Source organism: Convolutriloba macropyga, chromosome 2 (genome assembly GCF_964194025.1).
Source record: "Convolutriloba macropyga chromosome 2, txConMacr16.3, whole genome shotgun sequence".
NCBI classification, from domain to species: Eukaryota; Metazoa; Xenacoelomorpha; order Acoela; family Convolutidae; genus Convolutriloba; species Convolutriloba macropyga.
The window spans coordinates 43,568,783-43,586,848 of record NC_134469.1 but is presented as its reverse complement, the minus strand read 5'-3'; the positions used below and the strand labels follow the sequence as shown (position 1 = coordinate 43,586,848).

The 18,066-nt window shown below is 36.3% G+C and overlaps 1 protein-coding gene across 3 annotated transcripts in view; it reads right to left on the bottom strand.

The window, feature by feature from the left end:
* Positions 1-5,900: 5,900 nt before the first annotated feature.
* The window catches only part of LOC142358684 (UNC93-like protein MFSD11), a 102,746-nt gene continuing 90,580 nt past the window's right edge, over positions 5,901-18,066 (bottom strand). For all 3 annotated transcript variants that reach the window (XM_075410195.1, XM_075410194.1, XM_075410196.1), the window contains one exon: positions 5,901-6,222. In XM_075410195.1, the coding sequence (XP_075266310.1) occupies positions 6,100-6,222 (123 nt within the window). In that variant the 3' untranslated portion in view covers positions 5,901-6,099. The remainder of the gene's footprint in view (positions 6,223-18,066) is intronic.

Below are 18,066 nucleotides of genomic sequence, written 5' to 3'. Positions count from 1 at the left end.
TGTTATCTTTGATCCCATAAAACGTTCATTAGAACTTTATGAATTGTCAATCAAGCTATCAATGAGCGAAAAAAAACCATCAATATGGAAGAAAGACTTAAACTTCATCAAAATTGGGCTAGGTTCTAAAAATTTTCTTTGAATGCATTTGAATTTGCGACAAGTTCGCAGTCATTACTCACAGAATGAAACGTAAAATAACTAACTGAGTTCTAGAATGTGATGTCAGATGTTTGTAAACAAGCAGAAACTGAAGTCTGCAAGAGAAATTAAAAGTCTGCAAGAGAAAATAGCCACCGTTGACGAGCTTGCTGTACATTACAGAAGGAAAATTTCCAGAAGATCTTAAAAAAGCTTGTAACTCCACTTTTCAAAAAAGGAAATCCCGAAGACCCACTCAATTATAGACCTAATTTTGTCACTTCTGCTTTGTCAAAAATTTTCGAAAGTCGTTCAGTTCACAAATCGCAAGTTTCTTAGAAAGGGAGCAGTTATTGTCTATTAGTCAATTTGGTTATAGAAAACAAATTTCAACAATTGATGCTATCCTGAAATCGACAGAATAAATAAGATTAGAACTCAAAAAGAAAAAAATGTTACAGATGCGTTTTTAGATCTTTCAAAGGCACAATATACTGTTACGGAGACCTGAAAATATAGGTTTTGACGAACATACTACCAATTCAATTGAACATTATTTGAGTGAAAGAACGCATAGATTTGTCCTAAATGAAGCTCAATCAGATTGGATAAATTTGAAAAGAGGAGTCCCACAAGGTACTATTACAGGACCTCTATTATTTAAAATTTACGTCAAGATTGTAGAAAAGGATTGCACGGTCGTCCAGCACGGTACGAAACTTTTCCTTTTACATATAACACTGATGAAATATCGTCAAAAACAAAACTTGAACATAACATCTCAAAAATTATTGATTTTATTGCAAAGTCCCAGTTAGTGGTGAACAAAAAAAAACAGAATATATTGTGTTCAGCACCAGAAAGAGATTACCACATACTGTTCTGAATGTCTACAATGAAAAAATAGGAGAATCAAATAGTGTGAAGTATCTTGGCGTAATTACTGATAACAAACTAAAATTTGATGGAGAAGTGAAAAGGATTCTTCAGAGAATGGCTGGTGGAATAAAAATTTTGAATACACTTAGTAAAAGTTTACCAGAGAAAACGATAATCTTATTACCTAATGCAATAGTAATAAGTCGTCTACATTATTCCGCTTTAATTTTGATAGGGTTGCAAGTCATTACTCACAACTTTAGAAAAACAATTGAATTGTGGAATAAGAACCATTTTTAACAGGCAAAAATACGATCGGTCCAAAGATCTCAAACTTAGCAACAAAATATTACCAGTCTCTTTTCTCTTGAAATATCATTGCTCAAAATGTTTTCTGCGCTTACTTAGCAACAATCTTCCAGCATACAAAATTGAACCTCTCTCTGCCATGAGAATAAAACAACATTACAGGTCAAAAAAGTAACGTTCGATATAAGAAAGAACAATAAGGTTTTAACTGATTCTTTTATTGTACAAGCCATTCCAATTTATAATAGTCTGCCTTCTAATATTAGACTGAAAACAACATCGAAAGCTTCCTTAAAAAAGAACTGAAAGAACATTTTTGGAAAGAATTTTTGAAGGACCCAAAAGTAACTTATATAAAAGATGACATTGAGAGCATTAGATTTTAATTTTTATTTTCAATCTTCATGATGTACATACAGAATTGTGAGAACATTTTATGCTCGCATTTTAGGCCATTTTTTTACTAATGTAAGGTCAATTTTTTTAGTTAAGTAATTTAATGATTTTATAATTGTACATAATGTGATATTCTTAACTTTACATTGCCTCTTTTACCATTTGCAATTTATTCTTATGTGTATCAGAGGAAATTAACAATGTTCTTTTTTTATATCTGGAGTAACGTAAGACGTCGACATACAATCTGGTTACTGTTTCCACAAGCCAGACTTATGATGGGTGTAACAACCTTGAAATATCCAGCGACCGATCAATAGGGTCCCGGTTGTTTTAATTGTAGCAGCCCAACTATGGAATTAGCTAGCTCCAAATACTGCTCAAGAATTAAGACTCGAACCCACTATCTTCAGGACCGCGGCCATGCATATTAATGTTTCGCCAGTGTTGATGCAGTAGCATATTTGTCAGCTTGATAAACAAGCTGAGTAATTATATTACTCACAACAAGAGGCCTGATTAACTTCATCGGAATTTGCTCGGCTCTACTGCGCACTCGTGCCAGATGAATTACGGTTGACTGAACGATTTACTTGATCCAGCGAGTATCCACGCCCGCTCCTACAACCAGGGGGCTATGGCTTGGTATAGGCTTATGGTTGACCATAAATTTCTTAGGAAGCTGAAACTTGACTCCGTTTCCTTTATGCAGTTGCAATTGTATGTTTCCTGTCTTGTGCCATCATGGTGACATTTGGCAATCCTGGCCACTTGTGCCATCATGGCGACTGAATTTCGTGCCTTATTTGTGTTTAAAATAGCCCCTACTAATGGTACAGCCCGACATCGCTAGAGTAAGTGCAGTTCTTCTTTTCTTACTTCCAAGTTAAATTAATTTGAGCGACAAGATGACAAGATAGCAAGAAAGCAATTAAAACAATTGGTTTCCTTGTGTTATCTTTGATCCCATAAAACGTTCATTAGAACTTTATGAATTGTCAATCAAGCTATCAATGAGCGAAAAAAAACCATCAATATGGAAGAAAGACTTAAACTTCATCAAAATTGGGCTAGGTTCTAAAAATTTTCTTTGAATGCATTTGAATTTGCGACAAGTTCGCAGTCATTACTCACAGAATGAAACGTAAAATAACTAACTGAGTTCTAGAATGTGATGTCAGATGTTTGTAAACAAGCAGAAACTGAAGTCTGCAAGAGAAATTAAAAGTCTGCAAGAGAAAATAGCCACCGTTGACGAGCTTGCTGTACATAGGAATTGAAATAGAAAAAGAGAAAAGGGAAGAGACAAATTGACCGATTTTTTTCTGTTTCTTTTCAGCGTCAAAAAGTGTTAATTTGGCGAGCAGTTTCACTTAGAATCTAAAACTATACCTAATTCAGCTTCTAAACTGAAAGCTAATAACCTTAACACCAATTTCAGCTAGCAAATTTACTTTGATAACCTAATTCTCAATGACTTTCTCTTTTGATTTTGCTCTTTTGACATTGACTGTATTCGCCACATTGAGTAATTCAAGGATTGAAAGAATTTAAAATCCATTCAGTTGAAACAGTGAGTGAAGTAAGTCAGAAGTCAAACGTGAAAATCGTGACTTATGTAAAACGAAAAACGTGATCAAAAGGTAAAGCGTTATTTAAAAAACAGCAGGACAAGTCCTGACCTACAATTCAAAGAATTTTCATTGATTAAACAAAAACTAGACCTAGAATGGACTATGAATGGATTGGGAAAACCATTTAGAAAAAAATCCGATCCAAAAAAAATCGATTAAAAAAAGTAAAAATTCCAGTGAGATTGCCGCATGTGAACAAAAAACCACTAGCGAGGAAGCGAATTTTTGTTCAAACACCGTTTTCTTACTCAGCTTTAAAATTAGAGTGAAAAAATTTACGCTTCAAAACTACTCGCTTTTTCGCTCCACTTCATTTCGGCGTGACCAAAATCACTACTTCAATTTCGAATGGTAAAAAGAAAGCGCCTAAATAATAGCCGTTGAGAGGCTGACGGCGGCTATTAATAACTATTTTTTCAAAGTATTGTGATATCTTAAGTTGATGTCAAAGTTTCACACAAGCATGAATGATTTCAAAACACTGCCCTCAGCAAACTTTTACTTAGCGTTTGCTTTATTCGATTGCAGTTACCTCTCTAGTTAAAGTCTTTCAATTCATGTGTTAGAAACGATAAAATAAACTCAAAGTTTGGGAGCAGTTACAAATTCCCTGCATTGCGAATTGAGTCAACCGCTTCAATTAAAGACGAAGGAATGTTAATTGAATTTAAGAAAATGTACATATGATACAGTAGGGATTAAATTACATTGGTATAGAACAAAAGATGAATTCTTACTGACTCTTTGAAGTTTAATTACTTGATGGCTGTACATTGGTTTCCAATGTGTTGGGGTTAGATTCAAAATACCGAATGAGTTTTTTGAAGGCCATTGACCACGGCACTGCTTGCTTCGAGTGTTCCACTGATATCTTGATGAAACAACGCATCGCCAAATCAGTCTGTTTCATTAATACGCAATGCACAAGTTTACAAGTCAGAAGATACAGGGAATAATCTAATTTGTTACCATTCCAATCTGTGTGGAACAATTGCACTTTAGCTTGGAGTTTCTCAATTTGAGAGCTATCATTACAAGGATCTTCAGAAAAAATGCGCTCCAGCAACGACACTTTACTTGGCGTTTCATGTACAGAAAAGGTAGGCTGTATATTCTGAACAGCGATATTGTCCTCCGATTTAGTTCCACTCGAAAAGGTGCCCGCCTTGTTTGTACCACTCATTTGGCGCAAGGGACTGTATGTTCCCGTGGGCGAATAAAACGAAGGGGCGCCCGATAAATTAGGGGGTGTTTCGAAATTAGACGGAGAGTGTACCAGAAAAGGAGAAAAGTTAGTCGGGGAGGGTGATGATAACATATTGACGTCATTGCCTCCACCCTGCAATTGCACGTGACTCAATTTCGCTGCCAAAACAGCTGCCATTGATCTTTCGTTCTCTCTTACATCCGTTCCCAAGCCTCGATCAGAAGATTGGATAGAAGGATTCGGAACCAAAAGTGGAGTCGAATGTCCCGTTACTGCTGAAGAACTTGAACTGGCGGTAGCTTGATATTGAGTTCCTAACACAACAGAGTCTTGCAGACAACCAGTAGATGCACTTCTTAGATATCCACTGTTTTGCGTAGAACATAAATACAAACTATTTCGATTGTCCACGTTCGGAAACAAACTAGAGGTCGTTGGCAATGCTTCATCTGTACTTCGCGGGCTTTGCTGACTCCTCGATTCGTTTGGAACAAACAAAGTAGGCACTAGTGGCACTGCACAATTAGATTGGCTCACTGCAAAATTGTCGTTAAATTGAGCCTTTCTGGGGGAGAAAGTCGATACCCCATCTCCCGAGGGAGACGGAAATAAATTAGGTCCGGGTGCGATTGCAACTAAAGGTGACAGACGTGTCTTTGATTCGTTTGAGACTGTGGCAAACGTTCCACCAGACGAATGGCTTCTTTTATGGCAAGTGCTCTTGCTTAGAAGATACCCTCTGAAAGGATTGTTATCCCCGCTACCTCTTTCCACTGTCCCGTTCGTCTGCGAATGGTTCACTGATGTGCCCGCAAGCACGCTTTCAATGGGAGGGTCGTTCCAGCCTTTCATTTTGCTTCCCGCTAACAGTTCTGCATTTACAACCTCTGACAGTCGGTCGCTACCTCAAAGGTAGGAGGCATGTTAATTCCTCTCTTGCATGCTTGTCAATATCGCGAGATACAATTTATCATCAGATCTAAAAAGAAGCATCGCTAATTGAATCACAGTTCCAATCACTCGTAAACAACTGAATGTCACAAATACACCAATTTTTTGCTAAATCGGAGTAAAATATTTTATCCCGTACCCTGATTTCGATGAAAAACTAACCCCCGCAGCATTACAACAACCGCAATCTTCATCACGCATCAGTTCACAATCATACGCGGTCTGAGTCAAACTTTGACGTTAATAATCCATTGAGCTATAATTTATCTGCAAGTTTACAATTTCGTTGCTCTATATTTATTTGTTCTCATTGAGACCACCTAACTCTTGGTATTAAACACTTAGGACCTACACAATTTAACGTTCATTTGGCGGTAAAAGTCTCCACATGATAAAGTATTCAATTCCGTAATCACTATAACAGCTAAACATATGAACTAAGCTAAAGTAATTAAATAGACAAATATTATATTGATGACGTGATCAAGAGAAAGTGCTCAATTATGTAGCACGAAAAACGTCGGTCGATATGTGGATACAGTAATGATAGAGCCAGGCGCTATAATTGATGATTGGTCAGTGCTAAAAACAGTCGGCAGCAAAGAAACAAGTTGAACTGATGATGTTTGAGCCCAACAGAATACCCAGTTGAGTTGGGAGATTGAAAGAGCCGCTGTAGAAGAAGGCCACAGCACACGACAAACTCTACAACAAAAAAAACACATCAGAAAATTAGCGAACAGAGACTTTAATTGTATTCTGCCGAATCGCGTTTATGTCTCAAGAAGGGGGCAATTTATTCAGCGGGGATGTATGTAGCTTAGACATTTTTAGAGGGTGCAAAAAAAACACCAGAGGCGTGCAAACCCGAGACCTCCACGATGTCAGTCTGAAATATATAACCACTAAGCAATACCAGCTTTGTTCCTCCATCGCTGAAAAATCACTTTTATTTTAGAAAATAAATGCTCCAAAACTTTATTTCGGAGTGAGAGCAATAGAGATCACGCAAAGTTAAGCGTGAAAAAGTCAATTGAAAGCGAAGAATACTCCACAACAAACGCACAAAAACGGTAGCACGAGCAAAAAGGGATAGGGTGTTTGGAGTGTAGTAGTAGCTTCGTGGTGCAGATGGGTTGCGTGTGTGAAGGGGAGGGGTGGGCGGCTGTCTGTAGTGTGGATGGGGGGAGGAGAAGGAGGACGACGACGGCAACGAGGAAGAGGAGGAGGCACTGTTATTGGAAGAAAAATTCTCAAAATGACCTTGGACGTTGAATGTCATCAGCAGTTTCTAATTACTAAATTCTAATAACTAAGCTTCTGTTAAGTCTTATGTTTGAAAACAAAAGTTAAAGAAGTCAAAGAAGTCTAAAACAGAAGTCAAAATTCCAATAAGAAAATAACTTGCTTCAACTCGAAAAATCATAGCAGGACAAGTCCTCAAATAAAATCCAAAGATTTGAAACATACCCAGCAGATTGCCGTAAAAAAGCCGCCGTTGATTCCCATAACTCTATTGGGATTGAAAGAAAAGAAAATATCAACAAAAATTGATTTTTGTATAAAACATTTTTAAGTGCGATTTATTTTGATGTCATTACCTATTTGAACAAACTCCTGTCTCTCAGTGAGAGGCTACAGGTTCTAGTATTAATACCAATGAGCACTATAGATAGTAATTAAAACTTATGAGAACAATGTTCAAGTACCGGGCATCAAAAAATGGGCTTTATGGGTTTATCCCGTTTCTATTTCTGATTTTGATCTTTTTTATACTGACTCTCTTCATTTTGAAATGCTATGCTGAGCAGCTGCTGTTTAAAAGGACTTTGAGAATGACAGAAGAGTGAAACTATCCTACAGAAGTCAAAAAGATTTCACGCAAAATGTCGAAAAAGCGGAAAAATGGGTAAAGCGAAAAAAAAGTTCGACGAAGTGAAAAAAAACATAGGACAAGTTCTGAAATACAGTTCAAAGAATTGAATGAAAAACTTGAAAGTACTCTACCTGACCAGTAGATCAATTGAACAAAGCCAGCCAAAACACAAACAAAATCATCTCAAAAAATTGAGAAACTAAAACAATCAAACAAACTAAACAAAAATATACTCATTACTACAACTCCCTTAGGCAAAACTTCATCCCTTTAAAAAATACATGTTTCAAAAATATGTTCAAGACAATTTTTTGTTTTTGAAATCGGTCCAGTATTATATCTGCATGACCTGAAAAAATTCATTGGCCCTTCAAGATCGATTAACTCAAAAATGACCGAAAAATATAAAAAAAATGCAATCAATTGCAAAATTTAATAAAATTTGGCTGAAAATTGTGATAGTAATATCTTCAGAATTATTTTTGTGTCTCTAGAGGCTATTCATTAACCCAATTCTAAGCATTAAAAAATTCATTGTCTCAAAGATCGATAGACAATAATTTTTAGAAAAAATCTCAAATTTCAAAAAATAGAAGTTCGTTCTATTAAAACGTTGAAAACCGTTCAATTGCCCCCTAGCAGCTATCTAATAACATATTATCAAACCCTGGATGATGTTAGCTGGCTACTGAGGCAAGAAAAACTGAGTATAAGACAAAAAAATTAAAAAATTGCAAATTTTACCAAAAAATTCGAACAGCTAAAATTTTGATAACAAATCCATTGCAACCAACAAACACGCAGTCATTTTTCATCAGACCGTGGAATAGGTTTTCTGATACTTGAGAATGGACATATATCAAAAAATGACAAAAACTTTAGGAAACCTTGAAAAACTTGCAAATTTTATATAAAAATGCCAAATTTCGAGGCATTAAAATGTTGAAAACCAATCCATTATTACTAGAAACCATGCAGTGCTCCATTGTCAAACCACAAAGGACATTTCCTGGCCCCGAATCTGGAAAAACTCAAAAGATGACAAAAACTTTCAAAAAAACTTGCAAAAGTTAGTATCATTTTGCATTTTTGTATTTGTAGTACCAAAACATATAGCTCATAAAATGGTCATAACAAGTTATTTTGTCTCGCAAAAGGCCTTCATCATTTTTCAAAAACTTCAACGTAAGACTAAAACAAATAAAATTTAAAAAAATCACAAAAAACATGAAAAATTGCAACATTTTGAGCCCAAAAACTCCTAAAAATGACCTTTTAACCTTTAATTAAGGCCATCCCAGCAGCTGCACCACTCTAAGCACTTGAAGGAATACTGAAGCTCACTTTGGGCGTCTAATTAAACTTAATACCCGCTGGGCTTTACCTGTTTATCCCGTTTTGAAAGCTCAAAGTCATTGAAAAATGTGTGAACACATCTTAAAAAAAAACTCAGCGCCCCAATACAATTCAAATTCTTTGAATTGTAAAAAAATAGGAGCGCTATAATAGCCGGCTGAGAAGATGAGGGCGGCTATTAAAAACTATGTCAAAGAGGAAGTTTATGAGAAGAGTCAAAAAATGCCCTTTTCTCATTAAATTTAGGCAAACCTACAACTTCAGCAGAAAATGCACTTAGTGAACTTTTAAAAGCCGTATGAGGCCTCCAACGAGTCTTAACGACCTCTTAATGCAGTTTTGAAAGAAGTCATCGAAAAAGTGTGTAATCACAACTCCAAGAAGAACATAAGAGAACAAGACTATGCTTACAATCCAAAGGATTGACTGGAAGAACTGAAGCCTTTGAAATTTAGGAGCCAAACAGACAAGCATACATAGACCTTTACGAGCAAAGCAGACATACAAACCACCTTAACACTTTAGCAGAAAACAAAAACATCAAATGGAAGACAATACTTCCTTTCAAAAAAATCAAAAAATCGATACCCGAGATTGCTCTCTAAACAACAGGAGGACAATTTACTTTAGAGAGTGTGTAGAATAGGGCAATTTACTTCACGGAGTGTGTAGAATGTTTTATAGGAGCGCTATAATAGCCGACTGAGAAGCTGAGGCGGCTATTAATAATACTCTCTTTAAATTGTTTCGTCTCAAATATCCTGAATAATCCCAAAAACCATGTAACTTTGATCACTGACCAATCAATGAATAAAAAAGGGAAAAAAGGAACATAGCCGGCAGATTACAGGAAAATAGTAGCGATCGACGCTTATGGCCTTCCATGAATGCAAACAACTAAAGAAATAAGACAGACAGATTGACCAACAGTCCTTTAAAAGACCACTAACTTTTTGGGTTAGATTTGGACTGTCATTTATTGAGACACATACGCTCTATAAGCAGGAAGCCATAATAGAGCTGTTTTAAAAATAAATATTCGAAATCAAAAACTTAAGACTCTTATACTCAAGAATTAGGACATATACGTTTGGCACTACTTTGGTGCACACTATTGACCTTTAGCTAGTAAATGTTCATACAATTTCTTTAAGTGATTTCAGAAGTCTTTGAGTGAGGTAAGTCGTAGTAGTAGTAGTAGGGATTTGGCCCTTCGATGTCGTCGGGCGCGGGGACCGTGTCCCCTTTCTTTGTCCATGGTTGCTGTTAAATTTTCCACGTATCGCTGACTAGTTCATTGTAACTCGTTTCAAAATGATGCCACAGAAAATTGAGCAGTCGACTTTTCAAACCCGCTGCATTTCCAAATTGTAAACTCTGTGGAAGTCTATTCACAAGAGCACAAGTTCTATAGAAGAAGCTTTGCTGGCAAATTTCAAGACGTGGTTTGGAATGGTCGAATTTCAGATCGTTGTCACTACGTAATGAGCGTGTGGTGTTCCTCATGCAGACAAATTGGTCAATGTTAAAGTTGAAGTGACCCGTAAGAGATTTGGAAAGAAAAAGTAAATCCTGTAATTGTAGATATAAAGAAAGCGGTAAGATACGACTAAAACAAAGTAGTTCTTTATAATTGTTATTGCTCGTGTTGTTGATCCATTTCAAACTCTTTTTCTGAACACTTTCGAGTACTTTTGTGTTTGTTACATTAGCAAACCAACAACCACTTCCGTATAACAAAACGGGCAATACCATAGATTTGTACAAGTTTAATTTAACTCACGGAGTTAGGCGTGGTGAGCTTCTTTTCAACATGAACAGAACTCCGAGCGCTTTGCTCGCGGACTTTTTTATGTGGATGTCCCACTTGAGATCCTTTGTTACATAAACTCCTAAATCTTTCTGTATGTGTACTTTTTCTATCAAGGTTCCGGAGAAACGGAAGTGATGCATGGAATTAGACATTGAGATATGAGAGCATTTTTCAACGTTTAAGGGAAGTTTGTGTTGTTCACTCCATTTCATCACTCTAGTAAGATCCATTTGACAGATAAGACTGGACTTGTTAACTGATATGAATTTAGCGTCTTCGGCACAGAGGCGAGGAACAACAGCTCTGCAAGTTTCTGGTAAATCGTTGACGTAGATTACAAAGAAGAGAGATGCCAGAAGAGATCCTTGTGGAACTCCACTTGTAACCTTAACGCTTTCAGAAAAATGACTGTTGATTCTAACTCTTTGCGTCCTTCCGATTAAATAAGATTGCAATAATTTGATAATTTTCCCGCGAACACCAAGATTGAATAGTTTTGTTAAGAGAATACCGTGATCGACATTATCGAACGCTTTCTCATAGTCAGTATAAATTATATCAATAATTTCTTTTGAATCAATTGATTTATAGATAGATTCTAGGTAAACCAAGAGTTGAACGACGCAGGAGCGACTTTTTCGAAATCCATATTGAGCTTGATGGAAAATTGGTTCTAAGTGCCGCTAAAGACACGCAAACAAACAACGTTCAAAAATTTTAGATGCAATTGTAAGAAGAGAAACCTGCCTATAATTCTCTACATTAGACTTACAACTTTTTTTGTAGGTGGGAACGACTATTGAGTTTTTCCAGCTACCTGGAAAAACACTATTTTGTTTTATTTTGTAAAAAACTTGGTTTAGGGATTTACTGACTGCCCTCAAACATCTTTTGTATACAATTGCAGGAATTTCGTCCGGACCTTTTGCTTTGTGAACATCTAAATTTTCGCATATCTTTTCAATCGTTTGTTGGGAAATGTCAAAATCTGTAAATAAAGGTAGCAACGGAGGCGAATTGTTTGGCACGAAGCTGGAAGAAATTTTGAAAATTGAAGCAAAATATTGTGAGAAAAGAGAGCATTGACGAACAGGATCATTGGCTATTTCGTTCTTAAAGGAGACAGAGCTTGGAATCGCGGTCGACTTGAAGTTTCTGTAGTATTTGAAAAGTTTCTCAGTGGATCGGGATGCTGCTAACTTTGATTCAAAATCTGCTTTATCTTCTTCAATCATCGTTTCAGCAATGCCCTCTAGCATTGCTATTTTCTTTATATTGTTTGCATTGTTCCTTCTAGCTGTTTCAAGGCTCTTAATGGCGTTTGACGTAGGCGGTTTAATCCACGGTGATAATTGAGATCGATGCATTGTCCTTTTTGGAACGTTTTCAAATATTATGGGTCTAATCCAATCGTACCACTGTTCAAGCAGAACATTAATATTACTCCAAAAAAATCCATGAAAAGGTAATTCAGTTATCTGTTTATTCATTTCATCAAATCTAGCCTTACAGAAGCTGTAAACTATCTTTGTGTCCCTTAGATATTCGGACTCTAACTTTAAGGGTAATTGCATCATGATTCGATAACAAACTAATGTCCCGATTAATTTTCTTGCAGGATATAACTTCTGTTTTTGGGTTTACTAAGACGAGATCAAGGATACCTGAGGCTGCAGTGGGGAAATCAATGATTTGCTGAAAGCTGTAAAAGCTAATTAGGTTAACAAATTTCTGTGTATCTGAGTTCTTAGCTGAGTAATCGTGCCAATCAATTTCCGGCAAATTGAAATCACCATACACAATTATTGAATAGAAGGACTTTGACAGTGTAAAGATTTCCTCAAACAGTAGATAACGATCTTGTGATATAGCGTAAGGACTGGGGCATGATGAGTTCGGTGGGGCATAAAAACACACAAGTAAAATATCCCGAGAATTAAAACTGAGAGAACATGCTAGGACGCCTCCATCAACGCTTGTATAAAGGGGAATTTCTCTGGAGACAAAAAGATTCTTGATAGCAATCAAAACACCTCCGTGTTTCGATGTGTTATTATCAGCTTTTCTTTCTGATCGAAATATTGCATAATTGGGAAGAAAGAGTTCGTTATCGTGAAATGAGCAATGAAGCCAAGTCTCTGTAAGCATGAAGAAGTCTACACTTCTTGAAATTACGTAGTTAGCAAGTTTAGTGCGTTTATCTCGATTGATTATACTACGTATGTTGAATACAAATGACTCGAGATATTCCTCGGACTCCTGTTTAACATTTAGTCACCATTGACAAACCTCAATTTCAGTCCCATCATAGAAGAGTTTCTGATTGAAGATTCGACATTTGTTGCGCAGGTATCCTTCTTCGTTAATTAGTTTATACCGTTTGATCAGACATTCCTTCTCTTTGATTTGTTCCTCCTTGGTCAGAGACTTGCTAACAAAGATCTTTGTTCCGTTGTCTTGATTAAAGTACTTAATTTTATGAGCGTTTGCAATCAATTTGCTTACCGTCCAGGAATTGTTGAAAGTCACTAACAGCGATCTTGCTTTAGAACTTGATTTGGTAAATTTACCTAATCGTCTGATATTCGAAACTGTGTTTTCATTTTCTCCAAGAAAATCAATGATTCGCTGAGTCTCTTTAATCTCATGCTGCATAATGTCCAAATATTTTGAATTTGGTTGCGAGGAAAATTCTGGTATACCCGAAATTTTGATTTCCAAGCTGGTATCTATCTTTGGGGAGCTTTCACTGTTGACATTAAGCAGGTTTGGTTGGGGAGGAATTACAGGGGTAGTTGACTTAGCTTTCAGGTCTGAGTGTCGATTTGATTTCCTGTAGACTGTTGTTTATGTTTTCCTTGAATTCCATCTCTCTGGTTGTCTTCAATCTCACAAGCTTCTTCACGGCTTTAGTGCACTCATTGCAAAACCAGAAGACACCTTCGGTGGACATGTATGTCAACGCTTCAGTTGGAATCTTTGTGCATGTGTGGTGTACCCAGCAACCACATTTGTCGCACCCAATAGAATTTGTAGTTTCATCAACTGTTGACGAGCAATGTGGACATAATAGGTCTGAACCACTACTGGTTGACTTTGTCCTTGTCATGTTTCGCATACAATATATAATACTATTTAATAAAAGCAGTTAATAAAAAGTGAAAAAATAATGAAAAAAAGATTTTTTGTAGAAAAACAATTTTGAAGTGCGAACTATTTTGATGTCATTTTGTAGTTGAACATACTCCTGTTTCATAGTGAAAGATACAGGAGCCAGTATCAATGCCAATTAGCATTCGAGATGGTAAACAAGACATATAAAAACCAAGTTCGAGAAACGGGCATCTAAAACTGGGCTTTATGTAATTATCCCGTTTCTATTTCTGATTTCGTTTTTCGATAATGACTCTGTTCGTTTGGAATTGCTTTGCTGGGCAACTGCTGTCTAAAAGCAATTTCAGCAGAATGAGAGAAGAGTGAAACTAGCCAAGAGAAGTCAAAAAGATTGCATGCAAAATGTTGAACAAGCTGTGAACTAAGGTAAAGCAAAAAAATTTTATTCGACGAAGAAAAAAATAGAAGCGCTAGAATAGCCGGATGAGAAAATGAGGCGGCTATTAAAAACCACAATGCCCCCAATAATTGCCGCTATCACTTCGCAGCTATTAGAAAGAAGCGTGCAAAAATTCTTAAATTTCAGTAAGAATTGGACTGCATAACATTGAAATGCCACACTTCAGCAACAAAACGCAGAAAAGAACAAAGCCGAAAAGTAAAAGAAAGAGGCAGAACGGCCTTAAAACATCGATTAAAAAAGTAACAAAACAGTTAAAAAACAAAAGCTGGCCAACAAACCAATTTTTTTTTAAAAAAAAAGGATAAATAAACTGATAAAAACAAATAAAATCGAAAATGACAATACATCAAAATTGCTACTCAAGCACTAATATTTGCTTCGAACTGTTAATAATGGTTCCAAAATTTAAATCCAAGCTTCTATGATTGAGAAAAACTACGTTTTAGGAAAAGTTGAGAGTTAAAACTAGAAATTTGCTGTACAAAAACCCACGTGCTCAAAAATTTCCTCGCTTAGCTCTAATATTTTACGCCTACTTTTTCACACTTTCTGATTTCGATAGCAGACTGACCTTAACACTTCTTTCCAAGTACTGCATGTGACTTCCTCTAAATCACTTTCCCGAAATATAAAAGTCACCGATATAAAAAAGACCACCATTACATCTCTTCGAGTCGTAAGAAAATCATTACGGAAGAATCCAGAACAGACTCGGAGATATTCACTCAGAATCCAGCCAAATACTCACTAAACAAAAATAATATCCTACGTTATTAACCAAATCATTTGAAAACTAATAAAAAATCTCAAGAGAAAAACCAGATCTGATAACAAAGACAAAAAATCTGAAGAACTCTTCAAAGCTGCAACTTCAAGACAACTATTGACAAATTAACGTGCAATTACACAGTTTTCACTCAAAAACAGCAATCAAATGGTAGAAAACAAAGAGATAGTACAGAAAACCGAGGAACGTGGGAGAAAACAAAAAAAACTAAAAAAAACTTCTACATGAGTCATTGTAAATTGCTAAAGCGGTACTTCACAACAATTCTTCCAAAAACGCCCATTGAAAACTCTTCTGCTCCATCAATGACCCACCCAAATTCTTTCAAAGACATAAAACAAGAATTAAAAAACAACAAAAAAATTACAAATGTGTATAAATTATATCCGTGTAAAATGCTCTGTATAACCTTAAAGTGTCACTTTCTTGTAGCAGTAACTCCAGCATAGCTCTTGATTAAAAAACACAAAAAAACAATTGCAAAATCTCAAAACTAGAAACATAGGAAAATTAGAAACCTAAAAGTGGGCAAAATCCGATTGACAATAATACATTTTCTTTAACAAACCTTCCTCAAAAATAACATCAAAAATGCTAAAAAAAAATTTGAAGTAGAAAACAAAGAAACTGCTAAAAAAAGAATCCAAAATTTGAGAAAATGGCTCAAGGTTACATCTACAAATCTGAACTCGTATCAAAGAGTAAAAAAGGATTTCAAACGTATTATTATGAGCTTAGATAAATGAGAAAGCTGAGTGCAAAAGTTAAGAGTTAAAAAACCGCAGGTGATTAAAAATATCTCGCTTAGCGCTAAATTTTTTACACCTATTTGTCTCACTTTCTTTCTCTCAGAGTGCTGCATGAAAATTACACAACTCTATTTTCTCTCTCTCTCTCTCTCTCTCTCTTTCTCTCTCTATCTGATTGACCTAAACACCTATAGAAGACACCTATTTAAAATGAATAGATCGCCATTATTCTTCTGCGAGTAATGAAAAAGACAGAGCACCAGAACAATCCAGATTCTTTGGATCACAAAACAGTAAGAACACCGATACAATCAAGATTCTTTTATTGTAAACAAGACAGAGCACCAGTACAATCCAAATTTGTTGCCTTGTCAAAACTTGTAGACAGCAATACTTCTATTCAAATCGTTATAACATTGCAGCAGACCGAAAAGGCTTCGTAAGAGATTTGCATACCGTAAAATAGATAGAAATGCGTTGGAAATCATTGCGGCCACCTGAAAGATTTTTAACTCAAATCTATGATTCTATCACAGATCATTTCTGGCTGCAAAAAGGAGAGCGAACCGCAATCCCCGGCGTAATAGTCGGAAACATTAAACAATTGGTTATCAGGCCCTTGTTAACGTTTACTTACAAAATCTTTTGTTTTAGCAACAGGCAATTTCTGAAAGCGCGCAATTTAGGTCAAGTAAAAAGCAAGAAATCAAGCGTGAAAAAGTCAAGCAGAAGAATATTCCAGAAAAATTGTAAAACGCAAAAGAGCGCCAGACGACGAAACAAGAGCATAGCAGGACAAGTCTCGACCTACAATGCAAAGAATCTTACTGATTTAACAAACAAACTAGACCTATAATGGACTATTAATCGTTTGGGCAAGCCATTTATAAAAAATCCAATTACAAAAAGTCAAACCAAACATTGAAAATCAGAATCAAACTGCTGCAAGTGAACAACAAAAACAAACGCGAACGCTGATTTTTGTTCAAACACTAGGTTCTCTCAGTTGGCTTTAACAATAAAACAAAAAAATATTCACGCCACTTTCACTCCACTTCCGGTTTCCGTGTGACTAAAACCACCTCTCCAATTTGCTTCGAATCATTTGTGAATATCATTTGTAAACCTCTCCAAATCATATGTGTGAACAGATCTTTAAAAAACGAGAGCGTTCCAATACAACTCATAATTGAAATTTAAAAACCAAGAACACCGCAATATAGCTAAGCTCAGCTTACAGCTATAAAATATTACCGATTAACGTCACGCGAATCGCTCTCAAACGACCGGCAAGCGGTTGCCTTCATCAGTAGCTAGCCACAGTTTAGTGCGGCTACCTTTAGCTTAATTAAAGGGCGTGAGGTGGGCGCAGCGGGGGGCTGAGGAGGGAGTGGGGCAACAGTGGTGGGGTCAGTGGGGGCTCTCTGGCTGCACGGGACCCTTACGACCCAAACGATGTGCAGGGGTGGGGGTGAAGGGAGATGGGGGCTGATGTGTGTTTTTTTTTTTTGGGGGGGGGGGGGGGGTGATCAACTTCTAAGAACCGCCATTCACACCATAAGTATAAGTCTCCAAGACAGTTTCTGTGAATTGCATAATTGAAGACTAGTGATCTGAAAGGCTCTAAGAGAACTTTATGACCGCTCAAATCGGTCAAAAAGACAAACAGCACTTGTATAATTGCTACAAACTTCGTTTGAGAGCAATTAAACATACCCGGCAGATTGCCGGAAAATAGCCGCCGTTGATTCCAATAAGCATGATTGGGATTGAAATAACAGAAGATATTGAAAAAAAAGATTTTTGTACAAAAACATTTTTTTGAGTCCGATTTATTTTGATGCCATTTCGTAGTTGATTATACTTCTGTTTCTTAGAGAGAGGCTACAGGGGCTACTATCAATAACAATAAGCATTAGAGAGAGGTAACTAATACTTATAAAAACGACGTTCAAATAGCGGGCATCTAAAATTGGGCTTTATGGGTTTATCCCGTTTCTATTCCTGACTTCAATTTTTTCTACTGACTCTGTTCATTTTGAATTGCTTTGCTGAGCAACTGATGTTCAAAATCACTTTTAGCAGAATGAGAGAAGAGAGAAACTAGCCTAGAGGAGTCAAAAAGATTTCACGCAAAATGTTGAAAAGGCGGCAAAATGAGGTAAAGCGAAACATTTTTTTATTCGACGAAGTAAAAAACATAGCAGGACAAGTCCTGACGTACAATTCAAAGAATTTTCACTGACTTAACGAACAACTAGACCTAGAACAGACAATGAGTGAATTGGGAAAACCATTTCTAAAAAAATCAGATAAAAAAACAAAAAAAAACAGAAAATCAATGTCAAAATGCTGCTAGTGAGAACAAAAAACCACAAGTGAGATATGTAA